Source organism: Hakea prostrata, chromosome 3, assembly GCF_041222555.1.
Source record: "Hakea prostrata isolate BN-2017 chromosome 3, UWA_Hpros_2, whole genome shotgun sequence".
In the NCBI taxonomy this organism is placed as follows: Eukaryota; Viridiplantae; Streptophyta; class Magnoliopsida; order Proteales; family Proteaceae; genus Hakea; species Hakea prostrata.
The window spans coordinates 26,407,577-26,430,720 of record NC_142602.1 but is presented as its reverse complement, the minus strand read 5'-3'; the positions used below and the strand labels follow the sequence as shown (position 1 = coordinate 26,430,720).

At 39.7% G+C, this 23,144-nt stretch overlaps 2 protein-coding genes across 3 annotated transcripts in view; both read left to right on the top strand.

The window, feature by feature from the left end:
• Window positions 1-3,389: 3,389 nt before the first annotated feature.
• Window positions 3,390-8,004, top strand: LOC149021911 (uncharacterized). Its single transcript, XM_089150090.1, has 3 exons — window positions 3,390-5,056; window positions 5,260-5,930; window positions 6,600-8,004. Exons 1-3 carry the CDS (start codon window positions 3,957-3,959, stop codon window positions 7,619-7,621), a joined length of 2,793 nt encoding a protein of 930 aa, XP_089006216.1. The 5' UTR covers window positions 3,390-3,956; the 3' UTR covers window positions 7,622-8,004.
• A 1,170-nt stretch (window positions 8,005-9,174) lies between these two features.
• Window positions 9,175-23,144, top strand: part of LOC149021910 (uncharacterized) — a 50,331-nt gene continuing 36,361 nt past the window's right edge. The window contains exons 1-5 of one of the 2 annotated variants that reach the window (XM_089150089.1): window positions 9,175-9,423; window positions 9,501-9,653; window positions 20,520-20,689; window positions 20,882-20,993; window positions 21,076-21,150. In XM_089150089.1, coding sequence (XP_089006215.1) covers window positions 20,670-20,689; window positions 20,882-20,993; window positions 21,076-21,150 — 207 coding nt within the window. In that variant the 5' untranslated portion in view covers window positions 9,175-9,423; window positions 9,501-9,653; window positions 20,520-20,669. Of the gene's footprint in view, window positions 9,424-9,494; window positions 9,654-20,519; window positions 20,690-20,881; window positions 20,994-21,075; window positions 21,151-23,144 lie in introns of both variants that reach the window. The other variant, XM_089150088.1, reaches the window with a different exon arrangement.

Here is a 23,144-nt window from a genome sequence, read left to right as displayed (position 1 = left end):
AGACAGGATCTCATCAAGAACATTGAAAAGGGAGATACAACTAATCAATTGGGTAACCACTAAAAAAATGGGGATGGGTTCATATCAATCAGAGGTTAAAAAGAAGAGAATAGCAGATGGAGATTCATTACCTTAATTAGAATCACCAAGAATAGAAGAGAAAAGGTTCCATATCATTAACAGCACTCCGCCCACCTTCTAGCACGTTTCCATTGCCGCCTAATCGCCCAAAATAGCAATCCCGAACATAATAATGCGTTAATAGGGTGAGGGATGCTATTTATAACGAACAGGGGGCAAAATAGGGCATTTTCCCCAAGCCAAGAACCGGAGGTCGCTTAAGGCGGTCACTTGGTTTAATCAACTGCCACTAGCAACCGCCCCCAAGTATATTGCTATACAAGGGTGCTTTGCTCGGGGGTTGAAACCCAAACACAACCTAGCCTTAATCAATACTTGGGGGATGTCTTACCTTCATTCCGGACATCTCCAAACACCACTTGCCTTCAACCAGAGATCCATCTTCCTAGTAAGGCAGATTCTTCAACAAGAGAATCCAGATCCATGGGTTCTGGATATGGATCATGGACTCCTATCTGGACACTCCACAAAATTAATCTGACTAGACCTTCGGGTTCTCGGACCTACAATACGGATTCCGGGTTAGAAAAACGGGGGTTGTTACACATTCATTCTAGTCATTTTTTGGGGTTAAGGTTGTTCTTGGAGGCTCTCTGGTTTGAGGGCTTCATCCATTGGTTTCTCTCTTGATCGATGGTGCTCTTGCCTTCGGATAAGTTACAATGGAGCGTGGATCTCGACTGTTCATTATGTTAGGTGAGGTTTTTCCATTTGAGTATTTTATCCCTTGTCTTGGGTGATCTCCTAAGTGTTTTTGGCTAGAGAAAATGAGATCGCAGAGACTCTATTGGTAACATCTTGTTATTGATTTAATTGTACATAGTGCCTTAAGTCCTTTGGACTCGTCATTGGATGTGGGTCATTTGACCGAACCAAATAAATCTCGCATCTCTCTTGTGTGTGTCATGCAATATCCGCTGCGTATTGAGGTTTAATCCTAGCACTTTTCTTCTTGGGTGGATATAGTCAATTATGAGAACCACTGTAATTCTTTTGCTATTGTGAGTGTAGTTTGCTTGTGTTCTTCTTCATTGTTATGCAACCATTCCCAACATCTATCATACATTTAGAAGGATCCATCTTCTTAACATTAAGAGGTAGAGCCTCTTCATAAATGTGTGGTAGAAAGAAACACCAAGATAAGGATATCCGAATCCTATTCTGTACCCAACCCCCATAAGCCTAAAATATTTAAATAAACAAAGTAGAGATTGAGTATGATCCATAACCACTAACAATGACTAACACTAAAAAAATAGTGCATAAAATAAGAGGATATGGAATTCCAATTATAGTCTCTCTTAACCATGCATATGAATTTTCTTTTCAATGAAAAGATTAAGAAGTAATTCTCAGTGAATTAGTCAACTATATAAACTCAAATGGACAAAATCGCATCTCTTCACTCCTTATTATATGAAAATTAAAAAAAAAATTCTAAATCACCTAGGCTATGGCATTTAACAAATAATTTTCCTAATTCTATAATGATATTGCCAGACTAACAAAACCCATGTAGGCCATGTTCTTTAAGTAATGGCATGCCTCTATGTCTCTTCAACTTTTAATAATTTGTTATATCAACTATGAGGGCAAGAGTCCATGGAGTTGATCTGTTCAAAAAATTGAGCCTATCTACCAAATTGATACTTTGTTAAGTGTGATTTTGTGGATAATTTGAATGGTTGTTAGCTGGATGGGTTAAAGCTATGATTTAGTTTATATGATCTATTGGATTATTTGTGGAAGTCAATTGGAACTATTCATGTATCTTGAGAACTTTTAACGGCATATTTATGTATCTGTGTCAAAATATATATAATTATATACAAGTTCTGTCATTAAAAGGCTACTTGATGATGAACAACGCGTCTTAGTAAAGAGGTCATAGATATGACTTCCCTTAATTGTATATTTAAATTACATATAAAAATTAAACTAAAGATGCACTTGAGGGGGGAAAATTAAGCCAAATGTCTTATATTAACGAGAAACTAGCATATCATAATATCATATAAGCATCCACGGTGGTCATTTCCAGTTAATGATTAATGTCAAAATTTATTTATCAAACGAGACAAGAATCAGTTTCGCCGGTCTAGCAAGTGCACACTATTTAACTCCAAGGGAGTGGCTCAGTTGGCAAAAAAACTAACGCTTCCACATAGGAGGTCAGTTCAAATTCTCTTAGGGCTAGGCGCGAAGCCCGCCTATATTAATTATATAAAAGCTTCTCTGAGAATGTAGTCGTGGTGTGTGCAAGCGGCCCGGACGAACTTTAGATTAAAAAAAAAAAAAAAAAAAAAAAAAAGAAAGAAAGGAAAAAGAAAAAGTGCGCGCCATTTTCAAATGGAAGTTGACCAGCACCCTTGTTATTAATGAAAAATGCCCTTTGATGATAGTCCACTGTTGAAAGAACTTCATTTTTGCCCTGGAATCGTCCAAGCCTCCAAATCAAGCTCGAAAATTTTGATTTACCTGTTAATCACTGGACCTTTTTTTTCAAATTCTAAAATTGAAGCAGGAAATTTGAAAATTTCTTCTAAAAGTTACTAAAATCAGTTGTCACCTTGGTTTCTGCAACTCTGAAGGGTTTTCTTTGGCTAATGGAGAGGAAGAGCTGGTGTTTTGCTTTGGTGTCTCATAAGCAACTGAACCCGTTTGAAATGCTCCTTGTGCCAAGCAAAATATGTCTGCCATGGGTTCGTCTCACTCATCTTGCCAAAGTTCGGCAAAAGGGAACTAGAACGTATCACTTAGATTATCATGTGTCTCATACACGTTAAGACCACTAATTATTTTTTTACTATTTATGAGTGCTTCAATCAGAGATTTGAATCCTTCTCTGAAACTGGAAGTTGCTTCATTGGATCTGGTAATGGTGGTCAGGTCCCGGGAGATCTTTCTTTGTCGTTTCTGGTTATTTTTTCACTGCTTAAGGTAGAGTCAAAGCTTTTTTGCTTATTCAATTTTACTTTTCCTTTTGATTCTGGCTATTCTTGTGATTTGGGTTCAATGAATTTCTGGGTTTCAGGAAAAAGGGTTTTTAATTTTCTCGGTTTTATCAGGGCAATAATAAAAAATGAATGAATTTATAACCGCTGGACTTAAACCCACTTTTTCCGCCTTCAGAACAGGCTTGCAAAAAAGTGCAGGTGGGAGATTTTAAAAGAAGCATGGAAGGTTCTGTGTCATAAATTTTTAAATGTGTTTAGTTCATGTGAGCTTTGATGGAAAATGTGGAGTTCCTTAAAACTCTGCGCATATAAATGCTTGGCACAGGATCCATTGCTCTTCAAATTTCAACGGTTAATCATTTCCCCTAAAATCTCCCTTTTGGACCCGCTGCGCTTTCTCTTCATCTCTTCCCTTACCTTGGTTTTATTCTTCCCCAGTCCCTTATCATTGTGCATTAGAAGAATATCTTTTCTTTTCTCACATCTCACTCAAAGTCTCTGACATTGACTTCTGTGGTTTCTGCCGATGTTGGAACCTGTTCTAGCCAACATCAGATTTTGTGTTTCTGTCTTTGATGTATTGAAAGTCTTATTGTTGCTATGAAAATTTTGGGTTCTGAAAGAAAGTGTGACAGTGATTTAGTGTGAAAGAAGCTGATTGTTCAATACACGTTGGTGCTCCTCTTTGTTATTGTATTGGGGAAACTAGGTATAGTAACCTTTGATTTTAAATTGTTTGTTGGTTTCTTCATGGATCAGTTTCTTTCTTGAAGTTCTGGCTCTATTTTGAGATCAGTTTTAACTGAATTACTCTGCATTACTTTGTAGATCAGCTTCTTCTGTTTACAAGCTCTTGGGATGAGTTTACTTCGGAAGCCCAGCATGAAGAGTGGAGATTACTTGGAAGCGATGATCAATGATTATGTGGGAGAAAAACCCAAAGCAAAAGTTCAAAGAAATAACTCTACCCGCCTAGTAGCTGTTCTCACCTGTGTTCAGTTCACATTTGCTATCTATGCTACCTTTCTTGTGTACTACATGAGCCCAGGTTTAGATTTACGGATTAAACCAGATTTTTCATGGGCTACTCATATTGCCAAACAATGGAAAGAGTTCATCATCTCGCCTCATGTTGTTGGATACCAAGGAACTTCTTCCCTTAATGCGACCCAACTTTCTTCAGTCACACCAGATGAGGTATGCGAGCATGAAGCGATTGATTTCTTGCAGAAAAGATCAAATGACACCCTGATGATCAGGATGAAAACAGAGCTTTATAATGAGGTCTTAGAGTTCCAACAAAAGTCATTTGGGACAGAATCGCTTCCAGAGCTCATGGCAATGAAGTCGAAGTGGGATTTACAAGGCCCAAATATTCCAAGAATCACTGTGATTTTGAACCATTTTAAGAGGAAAACACTATGTGCACAGCTTGATTCCCTACTTCAACAGACCCTTCCCTTCCACAATGTCTGGGTTCTGTCATTTGGAAGCCCGAATGAACTTGCATTGAAGAGGATCGTCGATAGCTATAGTGATTCAAGGATAAGCTTTGTCAGTTCAAGCTATGATTTCAAGTATTATGGAAGATTCCAAATGGCACTGCAAACAGAAGCTGATCTTATATATATCGTCGATGATGATATGATACCTGGTAAGAAGATGCTACAGATACTATCCCATGTGGCCGGGACAGAGAAATATAAGAACTCTGTATTGGGCAGTATAGGGAGGATTCTGCCTTTCAGACAGAAAGATTTTACATTTCCAAGCTATAGAAAGTTCCGATCAAAGGAAGCAGGACTATATTTGCCTGACCCTGCTTATGGTATCACAGTTGATAGGATTGTGCAGGTGGATTTTCTTTCTAGCTCATGGTTTTTGTCAGCAGAGTTGGTTAAGACACTTTTCATCGAAACACCCTTCACCTTCATGACCGGTGAAGATCTGCACCTAAGGTACACATCATTTGCAATAGACACTTTGTTTCCTTGCTTTTCCTTTTTTCTTTTTAAGTAAACATCATTAGAGGGAAATTTTCAGGAAGTTTGTCAGTTACCGACAAAATAACTCATAGAAGAGTGGTCTAGCTTTTTCATTGTTCCTAGTATCTCATCTCTATTTATTTCTTCTGATTTTGCTTCATTTCTCCACCATGCAGCTATCAGCTCCAAAAGTACAGAAATGCTGGTTCTTTTGTGCTTCCTGTTGACCCAAAAGATATTGATACCTGGGGTGACAGTGAACACAGGCTTGCTTATGTGTCTGAGACAACAGTCATATTCAAAAATATTGTTCAAGTTCGAGATGACCAATGGTGGCGAGCCCTCTCTAAAGGTTATATGACTCAATGGGCTGCAATGAATCCTCAAAAAATAGATGCCCTCTTCTATGCCCATTCAATTGAAGAAGTGAAAGCTCTTGCTCCCCTTCTCGAAAAATTCAGATCCACAGTTGGGAAGAAGGCTTATATTGCTGTCTCTGGAGGTAGTTACTGTCCTTGTGATGAAGCAGCGACTACTCTGAAATGGCCCAAATCAGTTTGCACTGAGAGAAGATTCAAGATTTTCGATTTGGGAATAGGGGCTATTTCAGGTTTGTCAGATTCAGAAGTTCCTGTCCTACAAGCTGTGTACTCAAGCATGAAAGGATTGATAAAAATTCACAACCCCAGTGTACTGATAGCTGTGTCTGATATTGATTCACATGTGAAAAAAGTTCTCAAAACAGCCTCAGATACTAGTTCAAATGGCTCCACACTAATACTTCTACCAAGGTCTTCAGTGTCCAGAGTTCTCTGGATGGCTGATCTACGATCAACAGCGTTACCAAGTAAGAAGCATTTGGTCATTTTATGTTATCTATTCTTTCCTTTTTTGTTGGTTCAAACATAGAAACATGGGAGAATGCGGCTTCTATTATTCTAATTGAGGTTTACCGTCACACTTGACTTCAATCTCCTGAGAACTCAAGTTCATATTGAAGCTAAAATAGGATTACGTTCTTTTAGTTATGAACCATGTGATAGGTTTCTTCAAGTAATTGACAAGCATTAGTGAGTAAACCATATCAAAGTTGAGTCTCACATATTTTATCTGCATTTGTAATGCATTAGCTAGTCTACTATATCAAAGTTAAGTCCCACACTTAACTGTATTCTGATGTTGATAGTTGAGCTGGGTCACTATGATGCAAAATTTTAATCTTCAGTCTGCTGTCTGCTTATTTCTTTATTACATATACACTTCTCTCCTGTTCTGGAAAGTATCTTCGAGTTGCATCAAACTGCAAAGATAGCCAACTTCAATGTAGGATTAGTAACTTCCAGATTGATTTTACCTCTTCTAAGAACTTAAAGATCTGGAATCTTTGCTTTAGCTCTTGTTTTTGTCATTTTACCTTACTCAAGTTGACATTGATAACTTAAAAATGAATATATACATATTTTTTTACCTCACTCCATTATATAATGATCTAACATCATCTTGTAACTGAATGCAGATTGGAACAAGATGAGGATCTCAGTGAACATCATAACCCAAAACCGAGCTACTTCTCTTAATAGGCTTCTCAAATCTCTGCGTGATGCTCATTACGTTGGTGATGAGATCCCTATTAGCTTCAACTTGGACAGTAAAGTGGATGAAAAGACCATAAGGCTTGTGAGCTCATTCCAGTGGCCCCATGGTCCCAAAACCCTCAGAAGAAGAATCATTCAAGGAGGACTAATCAGAGCAGTCAGTGAGAGCTGGTATCCATCATCTGATGATGACTTTGGTCTCTTACTTGAAGATGACATTGAGGTCTCTCCATACTACTACCTTTGGATCAAATATGCTCTCTTAGCTTATTACTATGATCCACAAATATCCCTCCCCGAACTCTCTTCCATCTCTCTCTACACCCCAAAATTGGTGGAAGTGGTCAAAGAGAGACCCAAGTGGAATCCAACTGAGTTTTTCAAGCACATCCATCCAAACACACCTTATCTCCATCAGTTACCTTGCAGTTGGGGTGCAGTTTTCTTCCCCAAACACTGGAGAGAATTCTATGTTTACATGAATATGAGGTTCACAGAAAATGCTAAGGAAAACCCAGTTCAAATTCCAAAATCTAGAACTAATGGTTGGCAAGCTTCATGGAAGAAATTCCTGATTGATATGATGTACCTAAGAGGATATGTTAGTCTTTATCCTAACTTCCCCAATCAAGCAAGTTTTTCAACCAACCATATGGAACCAGGAGCACATATTAGTGCTAAAGACAACGTCGTTAAGCATGCCAAGTCTGATTTTGAAGTGCCATTGTTGAAGGATGACTTCAGGGGCTTGCTGCCAGGGGGAAAGTTGCCTCCTGCATCAAAATTGCCATCACTGAATCTCTTCAACCAAGCAGTTTCTCTGAAGGGGCTGAAGGCAGCTGGTGGAAAGTTGGGGCAGGATGTGATTCAATGCAATAATTTAACAGAAATTGTTGCTGTGGATCATGGAACTGGTCTGCCTAGCCACTGTGCAAAATTCTGATTCTTGCATTATTGTTAGCTGTCTTTCTTTGTTTCTAACAGCTTTAATAGCATTATTGTCATTCTTTGTTTCTAACAGCTTTAATAGCATAATTGTCATTCTTTTCTAGTGTTAACTAGAAGATTGCAGGGATTGAACAGTGCAAATCAAAGGATGATCAATGTATTTTCTTTATTTGATTTCCCAAGTGATGGAAAGGAAATGCTGATTCTTGATGGGGAATTATAATCTATTTCACACTGTTGTTGTTTTAGATCCATGTATAATGATGCATGTTAGATTAAAATTCAACCAAGATCGCATAGATTGATTAAAAACACCCAAACAGTGACACTACAAGGTCATGAAGTATACATTCTTTGGGATCCATTGGAGACCTAATGCAGCGAATCTTCTCTTTAGTCTCCTGCGAACAACGCAGCACACTCTCTTTTTGCCACTGGGATCTTCTCACGTAAGCTCTTCCCCATACATTGGCTCAATGGAACAACCACTCTTTGGACCCACTCCTTATGTGCAGAGAATAATGTGATTGATTAGGGTTAGGGAGGGACCTAGCATCTCTTTTTATAAACAAACTCATTAGACCCACCATTTAGATTTAATGGCCCTAGTAGCTCACATTAGCTAGTCCATATCAGAGTTCTAGTAATTGTATATCTTCCATATTATACCAAAATTAGGAAATCAAATAAGAATATGATACAATCAATAACACCCATCTTATGTAAATATTCTAACAATGCACTCTCAATGTAGCCCAAAATTGCTCTATAATTGGATTTAGGCTGGGCTGGGTTTGTAATTTAGCAATGGATTTTGATTACAAAATGCTTGAATTGAGAAAATTGAGACAAAACAGAGCTTTGGAATGCTTTGCTTTGTTAATTTTAGCGGCCGTAGATGACGCTTTGTAGTTTTATCACTTTATGTGCTCTCAAACCAAATTTATAAGTCAGGATTATATATTATATACATCAGCTGCATTGGGTTTGCAATTTAGCAATGGATTTTGGTTACAAAATGCTTGAATTGAGAAATTTGAGACAAAACAGAGCTATGGAATGCTTTGCTTTGTTAATTTTAGCGATGGTGGGTGACGCTCTCTAATTTTATGTGCTCTCAAATCAAATTTATAAGTCAGAATCATATCTTATACAAATCAGACTATTTGGGGGTTGTATATGATCCTACTCTATTCATTGACTCCATGAACCCAATCGAGTTGGGATCTTTCTAGGTTAGTGCATTCAATGTTACGGTGCTTGTGGTACCCAACGTTGGATGGATGTCACGTGAACTCCATTAAATCTCAATCATACAAAAAAGCACGTGCAAATTATTCCAACTTAAATGAAATAAATTAGTTTTTTTCCTTAATCCAAACCGATCCATTATTTTGTGCAATTGAAATTTAAAGCAGTTACACGTGGCATTTATCCAATATTAGCACTACATACACCACCATGTCAAACACACCAGCCTAGCAAGATCGAATCAAAAGACAAACAAAAACCACATCAAATATCAAACCGATCCATATGGATTCACCAAGAACCCTTGAGGCAAACCCTAAATCCCTATGCTAGGAGAGAAAAGAAGGGGAAGAAAGACCAAACCACTTCAAACCAAACCAAAGCTACATGCGTGATGCCTAACACAGATCCGATCCCGCATAAGGCCTACGAAGGAAGTGTCTAATACGGGCCCATTTTCGTCCAATGATGGGACCAGCGAATCCAGTTGCTGTTCAACGGTGAAGGAGATCCTGAAGACAAGTAGTTGTTGGGACAAAGCGGAAGGTACGTAAAAACATCACAGGTTTTTATTTTATGGGTCACCCACATCACCGATTCATTTATGATTCTTCTAGTTCCAGTGGAAGTCTGAAGCCGCAAATCAATCTCATTGAGTGAGAAGATCAGAAGATTCGTCGGTCCTGGTAGCTTTCCGAATCCAGAACTCGAAACTCTCTCTCTGTGGTCTAGTGATACGATTCACGACGAGGAGTTTCCTCCTTCCATTTCTACAGGTTTTGTTAAATCTGATTTTCACTCCCACGTTTTAATTTTTGGACTTCGATTTTGTTTATTGCATCTGATCGCCGATTTCCAGATGATCAGTGTCGTGAATCTCAATTTATGTTTTGGTTAAATTTATGTCCACTGTTACACTTGTAATTTGAGTTTGTGAAAATGGGATTTTATCATTTCTTTCCTAATAGCGTATCTACTTAGTTCAGTCATCATATCCGTTTTCTGCTGGTAGGGTTTTATTGAGTAAAGCTCTAAACCCTGTGTGAATTCGACCCGCTTTTATTTATTTATTTATTTATGTCATTTATCAGAAAATATGGGATAAAAGAGAGACGGCAATTTATTAATCGATTCTCAACTGTACTCATAATGGGTACTGAAGAAGTATAAATTCTTGAACTTGTTATCATTTTCTGTTGCAGAAATGGAATCAGGCTGTGAACATTAGCGGAATCTTCGATGCAGCATTCTAACATTAATAGTTCCATCATGTTTGAAAGAGTTCATGAACTGGGATTTATTCCTTAGAGCGGTGGGAGATAAAAGGTGGGGGGGGGGGGGGGGTGGCGGGGGGTGGTGGTGGGGTGGGTCAATGCGTAATCACTTAAAAATCGAGTTATAGGAACCCCAATGTGGTCGCCTACTTCAATGATTGCATCGATGACATTGGTGAGATAGAGCTTTGCTGGTCTGGCCCCCTTCTCACTTGCCATAATCACCTGACTTGTCAAGCCTACATTGCCTCCAAGCTTGACCATGCTCTTGTTAATGATGCGTGGCTCTCCACTTTCCTCACCTCCCATGCCTCCTTTCTCCGCCGTGGCCTCTTTGACTATTCCCCCTGCCACCTCCACATCTCATCCCTTCCTTTCTTTGGTTCCAAACCCTTCAAATTCTTTGATATGTAGCCTTCCAATCCTTCCTTCCTCCCTATTGTCCATGAGGCTTGGAATAAGCCAGTTTTTTGCCTCTCCTACCCACTTGTAGCCTTCTCCAAGAAGCTTCGCACCACATACCTCTCAAGTTCTGGAACAAGAACTTCTTTGGTGATATCTCCTCCAAGGTCTCTTAGTGTCACTCTAACCTCTCCAGAGTCCAGCTTCTTCTGAAGCTGATACTGTTAACCCTAATCTGGCTAAAGAAGAAAGATCCCTCTCCTCTGATCTGACTTCCCTTTGCTCCCAAGGGGGGAGCTTCAGATGTAACCACGGATCAGGGGCCAGTCTTCAGGATCCTCTTGTAAAGAACCGGCAGTGATCCAGTCAATTTTAAATGGACAGCAGCTGTACTTGATCAATTGTGTACTGCAGTCAATGGTAGTTGACTTCCAAACCTTGGGTATAGGGTTGGGAGGTCTAGATATTTTGAGGAGAATGGTTTAGGGTTCGGCCAGGCTAGTTTTAGGTCTGAAAATTGAAGAAAGATATTCTGCTTAACAGAATTTCTTAACTGCAGAATTTTCCTTCGCCTACAGTTTATAGCTATAGGGGTTTTATGATTTCTAGGGTTTCAAGGATCCAAGTTAGGGTTACGGTTAGGGTTATGGTTAGGGTTGAAGTCGAAGGTAGAGGATGATGGTCCTAAAAGGAATTAGGGTTTGGATGAATTGTTTTGAGAATTATGAATGAGTGATGGTTTAGGGTTCCTGGGGTTATTGGGAATTTAGGGCAGCAAAGGGATTAGGGTTTAAACTGGGGTTTAAAGTAGGAGGGATGGTCATTGGCGGCGGGGGGGGGGGGGGGGAATGAGGTTCCAAAAGTTTGGGACAGGTCTAACAGTTAGATTGCCGTAGATCTGATCTTGAATTTAGTCTTAGAAAAGGTCCAAAAATTCTTGAAAAATTCCAGAAAATAGAAAAGAGGGTGATAATGGGAATTAGGGTTGGCTAGGGGGTTGGGAATGGACTTACCTGATGAAGGAAGGGACTCCTGTGGACAAACTCAGAATTGGAAGGTCTTCAATGGCTGCTGCAATCTTGTAGAGGAAGAAAGAAAGTTGGAAAATTTCAGAAAACTAGAAACAATAACAGCTGTGGGCCTCCCTCCATTGGAACCAACAACTCCACTCAAGTCCTCCTTCAGTTTGGTACTTTATTCATTCAAAACTGCCTTGTTACATGGGCTGATGGTTCTATTTATGTCCTTACATTGAAGGAAAATTGAATTGGGTCAACAAATAAAAGAATAATTAAGACTCAACAAAAAAACATACTTGGACTCCACTTAGGAATCCTATTTGGATTAGGATTCGCTAGTACAATTAGACTCAACTTCTAAACTAGGAAGTGGACTCTTATGTAAGAGTTCCTAAACAAATACAACTTGAAAATCAACTTTAAAAGGGAACCTTACTTGAAATTGGATTCCAACTTGTACTCCTTAGACAAGGACTCTAACCACTTGTCTAATGAAAAAAAAAACAAAAAGTAGATATTGAATCCTAAAATTATTTTGGAATTAACTGGACCCTTTTGGACTGCAAAGGGGGTGGTAAAATACCACTTTTTCCCCTCATATAGTTCGGCCAGCCTGTAGGTGTGCCTCTTGGGTTTGTTTTGGGGCTCAAAATCTGAGGTGTCCTATGTTTGCCAATCTTGGTTGCGTCAGCTCTCCCCTTCTTGAAAATATTCATCTCCTAGTGAATGTGCATATCGTGTGATTCTGGATTAGTCCTCTGGAGATCTTCCACTCATCCTTGAAACTCGCAGTGATGAGGAAGTAACATGTGTGTGGTTGCTAGCATTGTTCCTAGGCAGAACTCAGGCAGTATATGAACACTAGGAATGAAATCTTCGATTCTAGGAGCCTTCACTTCACAGAACCTTAGGGGTATGACAAATTTAAAATGCTTATGCTCAGAATCAGTAGTCATGCCCATGGTATCTTCTTTTTTCGCTACTCCTGCCAGTACTTACTGTCTTGGCTATGCCCTTGCGAACCTCTATAGTATCATCTCCAGCCTTGTTTTTCTTCATGTCAAGAGTTGATGACGCATACTCTAGCTCTTTAGGAACAACATCTTGATCTTGAAAGACTTCTAGGGGAGTGCTCTCAATTGCCTTCTTTGCCTCCATGGTGTTAGCCCGGATTGCTTTGATCTTGTCTACCTTGAATTCTTCAAGGAATTCTTAGAGGTCTAGGGAATGGTGAGCTTTTGGTAGGGGAGGTACTTCTTCAGCCACATCTCTAGGTAGTGTTGTTGCTTTGATCTCGTCCCTGTTTTCTTTTGTAACACCTTCCTTAGCTGTGATGACCACATCAAGGGCTTGAGTCAACCATTGGTCTTCCTTCACTGTTTTTGCCTTGTGGTCCTCATCAGTCTCTTCTAGCACTAACTCTAGAAGGACCTTGTGGATAGGTGGGGTGGGCTCACCTTCTGGTTGTGGAGCTTCGGCCTTGGTGGTTGTGATGGTGCTTTCGTTGCTTTCTTGACTGGGTCCTTTAGATTTTTGGGGATGGAACCACTAAGTGGTGCAGTTTGGTATTGCAGTCCTTCTAAAGTTGCTCTAAGAGCCTGTTTCTTCCTGATTTCTCCTGGTGGGTTCAAGGACAAGAATACAATCTTTTGATCTTTGTGTATAAACTTCTATGTATTCTCTCTATCTATGATAGCAACATCATTATCATACAACCAGGGTCTCCCTAAGATAATATCAGAGGATCTCATTGGTACTACGTCACACCAGACCTCTTTAGAGTAGGAACGGGGACTGATGGGAGCTAGACACCTCTGGGTAACTTCTAATCCATCACTGTTTAGGGTTGAGACTCTATAGGGTTGGGGATGCCTCTAAGTTTTAAGACTAGCCCTTTTTCCAAATCCCTCAAACATCATATTAGCACTACTACCACTATCAACAATTACCAAAGCTTTATGTTCACCTATTTGAGTCTGGTGTAGAATATGCAGCTTCTCCTCCACTCTTCTCTCTCTATTTTTGCTATAAGCATCTTTGATATGACATTGATGGAAGTGATGTAGTCAAGGTATTCTTCATCATAGGTGTCTTCAAGTTCAGTTCCTCCTTTCTAATAGTATGTTGATCCATCCATGGCTCTGACTACTGCTGATTCATGCTAGCTCTGATACCAATTGATTAACCTTGGATCTGGGGTCGGTCCTCAGGATCTTCTTGTAAAGAACCTGCAGTGTATTAGGGTTTAATCTTACTGTTCTAGGTCTGGTCTCAGTCAATTTTAAATGGACAGCAGCTGTACTTGATCAATTATGTCCTGCAGTTAACGGTAATTGACTTCCAAACCTTCGGTATAGGGTTAGGAGGTCTAGAGTTTAAAAGGAGAAGGGTCTAGGGTTCGGGCCAAGCTAGCTTCAGGTCTGAAAATTGAAGAAAAATATTCTGCTTGACAAAATTTCTGAACTGCCAAATTTTCCTTCACCTAGGGTTTATAGCTTTAGGGGTTTTATGATTTCAAGGGTTTCTAGGATTATGGTTAGGGCTAAAGTCGAAGGTGGAGTAGGGGTAGGGGATGACGGTCCTAAAAGGAATTAGGGATTGGATGAATGGTTTGAGAATTATGAATGAGTGAAGTTTAGGGTTCCTACGGTTATTGGGAATTTAGGGCAGTGATGGGATTAGAGTTTTAAACTAGGGTTTGGTTGGTCCGATTGGGCTGAAATTAGGAGGCAAAGTCACTAGGGTTTGGGGGGATGAGGTTCCTATGTTTGGGATAGATCCAACGGTTAGATTGTGGTAGATCTGACCTTGAATTTTAGGTGTTAGAGAAAATTGGAAAATTCCAGAAAAGTTCCAGAAAATAGAAAAGAGGGTGATAATGGGAATTAGGGTAGGGAAGAGGGTTGTGAATGGACTTGCTTGCTGAGGTAGGGGACTGTTGTGGACAAACTCTGGATTGGAGGGTCCTCAATAGCTGCCACAAGCTTGGAGTGGAAGAGAGAAAGCTGCAAAATTGCAGAAAATTAGAAACAATAACAGCTCTGGGCCTCCCTCCTTGGAAATCATGACTCCACTCAAGTCTTCCTTCAACTCAATTCCTTTTTCATTCAAAACTGCCTTGTTACATGTTCTTTTATTTTGTTGTTGTTGGGGGGGGGGGGGGGTGGGGGTGGCTGCTCTATTTATGGCCTTACATTAAAGGAAAATTAAATTAAGACTCAACAACGAAAACCTACTTAGACTAAACTAAGGAATCGTATTTGGATTAGAATTTCCTAGTACAATTAGACTCAACTTTTAAACTAAGACAATGACTTTTAAGTAAAAGTTCCTAAACAAATACTACTTGCAAATCCCAACTTTAAAAATGAAAACTTGAAAACAAATACTACTTGCAAATTTCAACTTTAAAAATGAAAACTTGAAATTGGATTCCATCTTGGGCTCCTGCTTAATCAAGGACTCTACCAATTGTTCAACCAAAAAACAAAAAATATACATTGGATTCTAGAATTATTTTGGAATTAACTGGGTCCTTTTGGACTCCAAAGTGGGTGGTAAGATGCCACTTTTGCCCTTGTGGTTCCACCAGCTTGTAGGTGCACTTCTAGGGGTTTGTTTTAGGGCTAAAAGACAAAGGTGCCCAATGGTTGCCAATCTTGGTAAATGAGCTTCCTTTGTCAAAAATCCAGAATCAAGTGGCTTGAGCTGGGAGATTCCAATACTGTTTACTTCCACTGCTCCCTTGAAGCTGCCGTAACTTTAACTCCATTCCCTGTTATCTATAGTGAGGTGTTGGTTTGTATTAAAAGCAAAGCAATTACTTCTTCCCCTCCATTCTTGCACCCATTGGGCTTCCCCCCTCATTGCTCCCTTCCCCCTAACCTGATCAACAAAGTCATTCCCCTTACCTTTCTGACTCTCTCTGAGTCATTCCCTCTGATGAAATCCTTCCCTCCATCAACTCCATTGTCGAAGTCCCTGCCCTTCCATTTCTGACTCTCTCCAAGCCATTCCCTCCTTTGATGAAATCCTTTTTGCCATCAACTCCTACAAGCCAAATTGCGCCCGGGGCCTTGATGTCTTCAGTATGGGGTTCTTCCTAGCCTCTTGGTCTATCATCCAGGACGTTTTCATAAATGCCATCTGTACTTTCTTCGTCAGCCCTTGGTAACTCCCCTCCATCAACCAAACTTTTCTTTGTGTCATTCCCAAAGAGTCTGGAGCCACCACTCTCTGACTTTGTGTAATCTCCCTCTGTAATCTTTTGTTCAAGTTGATTGCCAAGATTCTAGCCAATCATCTCAAGACTTTCATTTCAGCCCTTGTTGGCAAGAACCAATTTGACTTCATTTCTAGTGAAAGTATTTTGGACAACGTTATTCTTTGCTCGGAGATTGTTAATGGGTTTGATCGAAAGTCCCATTCCTAGTGATTCTCATGAAAATTGACACCCCAAAGCCTTCTTCTTGAGATGGGACCTCATTTGTGAAGTCTCCCATATGGGCTTTCCCCATCTTCATCCATTGGATTGAAGTCTACATCTCTTCTCTCTCCTCTGTTGTCATTAATGTTGCCCCCACAAGGTTCTTCCTATCTCATATTGGCATCCACCAAAGCTGCCCTCTCTCTCCCTTCCTCTTTGCCCTGGCCCTTGAGGTCCTCTCGAGGATCATCAAATCCAAAATTGATTAGCATCTCATCCCACTATCTTTAAATGCAAATACCTCAACTTGACCCACCCTGCCTTCGTAGATGATCATTATCTTTTCCAAGGCCTCCCACTCCTCCATCTCTGCCATCCTCTCTTCCCTCTTCGGCCTCCACATTAACCTTGCAAAATCCCACTTCTTCTTGGCGGATGTCTCTAAACTAATCAAAGCTGCTTTGAACAACTCACTGGCTTTACCCTTGGCTCCCTCCTAGCAGTCTACCTTAGGCTTCCCCTCCTCCTTAGAAGACTTAGTAATCACCACCACCCCAATGCTTGACCATATTTGTAAGGGTATCCAACTCTAGAAAGGCAAGCTTTTGTCCTTTGTAGGTCAAACTGACCTCATTAAATCTAATCTCCAGTCCTTCTATTTCTATTGGTGCAACATCTTTCTCCATCTCCAAGGCTACTATCCACTCTGTGGAAGCTATTTTTTGTGCTTCTTCTGGAAAGGGCAAGAATACTCTTGCTTTCTCTATCTATCCATTTGGAAAGTGTTTGTTTCCCCAAATTTGAATGTGGCTTAGGCATTTGTAGGACTAGGGATTACAAAAATGCCAGTTTATTGAAGTTGATTTGGAAAATCTTCACCAAAATTGATTCAACTTGAGTCAATTGCTTGCCTACTGAAATCTAACTCCTTTTAAATTGTCTCACTTCCTCTTGACTTTTCTTGGGTTTGGAGAAAACTCCTCCTCCAACCCCTTGCCCTCCCCTCTGTTACCATTCGTGTAATGGATGTCACCTCTACCTCCTTCTGGCTTGACCCTTGGCATCTTTTAGGCATCCTATATAACTTCTTTGGCCTTTGCTTTGTGTACATCTCCCACATTCCTAAGTCCACCTTTTCTTGGATTTCATCTCTAATGGTGTTTGGTACCCCTCCCCTCCCCTTCCCTTCAGGTCTCACCAGATTTTTTGCTTCCCCCCCCCCTTCACTCCAGCCCTCATGACCATACTATTTGAATGGTCTCCCCCTCCGGAACCTTCCCTACTTCCTCTGCTTGGAAGTTCAGGTTAGATCACCCTTTGGATCCCCTGAGTTTGGTTCAAAGGCCACGTTGCCCATTATGCTTTCACCACCTAGAGAACCTTCAATCCTTGCCTCCCAACCCAATCCTTTCTTCACCTGCCTCCCTAAATTGCATTTGTAACATAATTAAAATTAAAGTAACTATTAATAATAGAGAGCTGAAGTAGAGAGAAGAAATGGAGAAGAAGAAGAAGAGATGGAGAAGGAGGGAATGGAGAGTTGTGCAAGATGCAGCTCTCCCCCTTAGAAGTGTATTTATTATTGAAAAGTTTCTAGATTAGAGAGATCTTCAAATGTCCTTAAATTTGGTTACATGATCTTTAAATATTACTATCCTAAAATAACTTGCTTGATACCCAAGTAGCAAGAAGGGAAGGAAATCTAAGTATTGTTTGCTAGTCAAGCTATGTAAAAATAGAAAGTGCAGAAGATAGAAAGCAATATCTTGATCTAGTGATTAGGAGCCAAAGAAATAAAATAAATTAAAATCTAATCCAATCTATGGTGGAACTCACATAATGTGGTTGCCATTAAGGTGGTTAATTATGCATATAACACTACCCTCAACCTGGAGTGTACATGTCAAAAGCTCCAACCTGAAATAGTAGGAAGATATACTAAAAGCTTCATCAATCTTAAACATAACTTACATAAGTAACAACAGCGATGCCGATAAACACCAAGAGAACTTCAGACAGAAGTAATCATCAACAACTTAATCTTCATGTCAAATGAACCAGCATCTCCAGTGGTTATATCATAAGGAGTAGGTAGTAGCTAGGAATCTCCACAATAGAAGATAAAAAGTGAAGCTCCAATTGTTCGTACATAAGCTGTTCGCATGAAGGCAAGTAGTGGGTAAAAGAATGGGCATGTAAAGAGCAGTATCGGTTATTGCAGTCCAAATAGGTAGGTAAAAGGTAGTATTGGTTATTGGCTTACTGCGGACTGAATAGGTAAGGTAAAAGACAGTATGAGTTACTACCGATCAAGTGGGTAGGTAAAGGGCATTATCTGTTATTGTGGACCACGTATGTAGGTAAAAGTAGTTTGAGTTCCTATGGACTAAGTAGGTAGACAAAACTCACAAAAGGCAATATGGGTTACTGCAGACCAAGTAGGTAGGTAAAAGGTAGTATGGGTTACTACGGACCAAGTAGATAAATAAAACAACCAAGTAGATATGTGTTGTTGTAGAATACCATCTTAGGAAAATAAAGATCTTCACAAATATTACTCTTCAACAAATCTTGAGTAGAGTAGATGTAGAGTAAGTCTCTAGGTTCCCCCTCATGTGTAACATTTCTCTATTTCTTATATGAACTAGGGTTTCAGCACAAACAAGAAAACCTTGAAGCGACTCTCAAATCGGCAATGTTTATAATTTTAGAACAGGATCTATAGTTATTGCTTGGATATCGTGTGATGTGTCTGAAAATTGTCCAACTGTCGAAGGCCTGCAAAACAAGAGTTAGATGTGGGCCGACTTGTTGGTCGGGAAACCACCTCTGATGATTAAGTCAATTAGAGCACCACCATAGAGCTGACAAGTTGTAGAGCTTAGTTGAAAGATGGAATGGAGGCAAAAAGATTCAGTTACCTCCCTATGTGTTTGTTATATAGGTCCTACCTTTTTACTCTCAACTATTGAATTGATTGGCAGATCTTATCCTTAGCTGTACGATCGTAGGGTTTAATCCCCCTCTTACGAGTTAGTTACGGTTCCCTATTTAAGCACGATCGCCCATCCTGAGTTTATCGGGACCATGTTTCTTCCCTTAGTGATTGGATTCCTTCGTGCTTAAGTAACCATTGGGTTGTTTATTTACATCACTTCCGTTTGATGTGAATCGATCGCTTTTGACCTAACCTGGTGACTCTGTTCAACCTGGTTGGATCATCATCATTACTCACACTCATCACCGTGTAACATAATTACAATTAAAGTAATTATAAATAATAGAGAGCTGAAGGAAGAGAGAAGTGGTGAAGCAGAAGAAATGGAGAAGGAGGGAATGGAGAGTTGTGCAAGGTGCTACTCTCCCCCTTAATAGTGTATTTGTTATTGAAAAATTTTCATATTAGAGAGAGCTTCAAATATCCTAAATCTAGTTACAAGATCTTTAAATAGTACTATCCTAAACTAAACTTGTTTGATACCCAAGTAACAAGAAGGAAAGGAAACAAATCTCCTTAAGTATTGCTTGCTAGTCAAGCTACATAAAAATAGAAAGTAATATTGTAATCTAGTAAATAGTAGCTAAGGAAATAAAATCTAATCCAATCTATGGTGGACCCCAGATAATGTGGTTCCTATTTAGGTGGTAAATAAAATAACTACATTGTTTGCTTGAACGGCTTTGAAGACATAGATCACTTTACCTGTTTGTTCTCCCACCATAGTTGTATGAAGGTCATCTCTTCCATATGGCCTAGCTCCAAGCACTCTTTCAGCTTTGCATAGGATTGGATTTGGTTATCGAGGACTTTCTCCAGCTCTTCTGTTTGTGAAATGGTTGGCAAGCTAGTGCTTTGTGGTGACTGTCTCTCATGTTTTGTGGGAGTGCCTCAGGAGATGGACTTGATTTGGAAAGCCATTTACTTTCATGTTTCCTCCAGACTCGAGCAGTTTTCCCACCCTTGGTTTTTGACATCCCTAGGAACAGGAATGTTGTTGTTACTTGGGATTTAGGTTCCTCTTTGCACCCGTCTAGTAGGCTATAGGCTGCGCCCCCCCCCCCCCCCCCAAAATTTTTTAAAAATTTTTTATTTTATTTATATTTTTTTCTTTAGGTTTTTTAGTATTAGTTTATACACCCCAAAATAGTTCTCTCTCTCTCTCTCTCACAAACACACACACACATCTAAAATCAGATTTAGAAGAGAGGTGGAAGGGAATAAAATTAGCAGTGGGGTTACATTAGTGGTACATAATGAGATTAAATTGCTTGACCAAGGCATTGTTGACAAATCAAAGTCAAATACCTTGATGATTGCTGATTATTGATTTTTGATTATTGATTTTCTTAGTTCCAGTTAAAAAGTGGGAGCTTTTCCAACTTCCCTTTGTACCTCTTAATGTTGAACATCAGTGTGAATATCATGACTAAAGAGAACTCAACTTTATCTCAGTTTGCAAGCATTTGTGATGAGAACACCTTGTTTTATGGATATCCAAGATTTTAACTTTTGTCTATCAGGGTAACTGTGAAGGGACTCTGTAGAAGGTGGAGCACCATATGTATTGAGGAATGCTGCATTTGTTTCCTATGCTTTCCAGGGATTTAACCCAACATTAGCTGCAGTTTTGACCTTAGCTGTTTGACTGTTGAGTTGAGGGACATACCATTATGGGAACTAACCAGCGCAGGTTTGTATGCCAGTTACTTTCTCTTTCTTTGCATGTTTACTGTCAGAGTGCTCACTGCTTTGCCTTTAATATGCCTAAACGTAACCTCTGTTCTTTTCTATCGCCCATGCCACACTCATAAGGCAGGCTTCTCGTACTGTCTTGAGGCCTTCAAGATAGTTTGTTTAATTAGTTCTTCTGCCTGGTCCTCAGTGGAGTTCCGAAGAAATCAAATGACAGTGCCAGACTTATTATCACAACGTTTTTTGGAGTAGTCTTTGGATTTTTTGTTGGTATTTCATTCCCTACTCTCTCAGTTACTAAGGTATGTTGGCATTTGTCTCTTAATTCTTTAACATTTTTATGACGACATTATTAGCCCGCTGTGTTGTTCTGAATTCTTGCAGCTTAACTTCCATACGCCTGTTGGTAACGACGGAAGCATAACATCTGAAACTCGCTTACCGGCTAATGTTCCAAAGGTACCTACATTCTGACCATTGCCTAGTTTTAGTTCTATTGTTTTCCATGATTTGTTTGGTTACCTTATATGATCAATTATTCACTTAAACCATAGGTGTAAACCCTGGTTTCATTTTTATATTGAAGGCTATCACTTTCTTTATTTTAGTCTGATTTTTTCTATTATTCAGTAATTTGGGTTTTTTTTTTTTTTGGGGGGGGGGGGGGGGGGGGTAAATTAAGAGTGGCTACCTTTTTTTTTTTAACGAAAGAATGTTGTCATTTTAAGCTTTAGACTTAATGTGTTCATGTGGGGATATTCTTTTGTGTGGTATGAATATTACTTTACCTTTTGTATGGTTTTGGAGTATTTCATACTTATTGGGTGAGCCTTGGTTAAAGGTTAAGTTGTGCTGTTGCAACCTGATGGTTATGAGTTTTCTACATGGAAACACTCTTTGCTGTGGATCCAGCATTTCATTTTTGTGTGTATTTTGTCTCCTCCCCCAGCCCCCCCCAAAAAAAAAAAAAAAAAAAGGAAGGGGGGAGAGGAGAGAGAGAGAGAGAGAGAGAGAGAGAGAGAGAGAGAGAGAGCAGGAGCATCGTGCATTTCGAATGCTCCTTTTTAGAATATTTCAAACTTATCCAGCACAGGTAGTGATGTCCTAAGAGTGAATTACCAGACTCAAGTGATGGAGTATAGGATAACTGACGTTGACCCATAACAGGCCAGATTTTTTAAAATTAATTGCTTGTGCAATCTCACAGCTGCTGCTATTGTTTTCTCCTCCTGTGTTGGAGAGTTTTCTGATTAGTATTTCAACTGTGAGTTTGGCAGGATTGGTTGGACCAGTAACTCTGATGTAAACCAGATCCAAGACCACCAAAGAGGGCCCAAGGGGTTACCAGCACCACGCAGCCCTACCAGTTACCCAGGCAATTTCGTCCAAGTATAGGGTTTGGTGATTTTGCTATTTTCAGTTTTGTCCATTTAGGGTTTAATTGGGGCCAGTATGTTTGTGGGACCCTAGGTCTACTTTATTTTGAGTTTGAGTAGTTATTTGTTAAGCTATTAATGAGTCCTGATTAGAGTGGGATTCCTAGTTTGTGAAGGAATCCACATTAGGGTTGTCCTACTCTTTGCAAGGAATCTACATCTACTCTTAGAATTCAAATTGTAAACTTTTAAGGTAAGTTATTGAGGTTCCTTGTTTGAGTTAAAGTCGTAGGAGTTTTTGTTTGATTTGAATTGTAAGTAGAGTCCTAGTTTGATTTCTTTTCTAAAGTTGAGTCCTAGTCTAATCTTTTTCAGTAGGCTATAAATAATCCTTTAAACCTTGTAAACAGCAGATTGATTTGATGAATAAAATATTGATTCAGTTTTGAAACAAGCTAGGGAGTTTGTGGGTTCCTAGAGGGGGCTGCGGCTGAATTTTCTGAATTACAGCAAGCTACTTCAAATTCTTAAGTAAGTTTTCTCCCCCACCCCACCCCAGCCCTATTCCTTCTACCCGCACAGCCTTCCCCAACCCCTTGAACCTAATTTTCTGCAATCCAGCCTGTTTGCCTCCATCGTGGATCTATCTCAGCCCTTCCCTTATCTGGCAGCAGCACTATAGTAATCCCAGTCCCTCTCTTCTTCCTCCAACCATGTGGCACTTCTGGAATTTCCAGAAATTACAAAAGCAGAATTTAAAACCAGAAACTCTGACCTGAATCCTAGACTTGCCCTGCCCAAGGTCTAACCCTATTAGGAGATCATAATCCCCTTCCCTAACCCTATCTTTGATGTTAGGATTTAACCCTTCCCTCTAAACCCTAGAAAATTCTGTAATTCATCTTCATCATTGGGAAAACCCTACTTCAAAAACCTAAAACTCATTAATCCATTAACCAATCCAATCCTAAACCCTTTTAGAGTTGGCTTTTACATACCTATTGAACAATCAACCTAACCCTAGCCCTAATCCAAACACCCTAGAAACCCTAGATTCTCAAAACCCTAGCCTTCGAA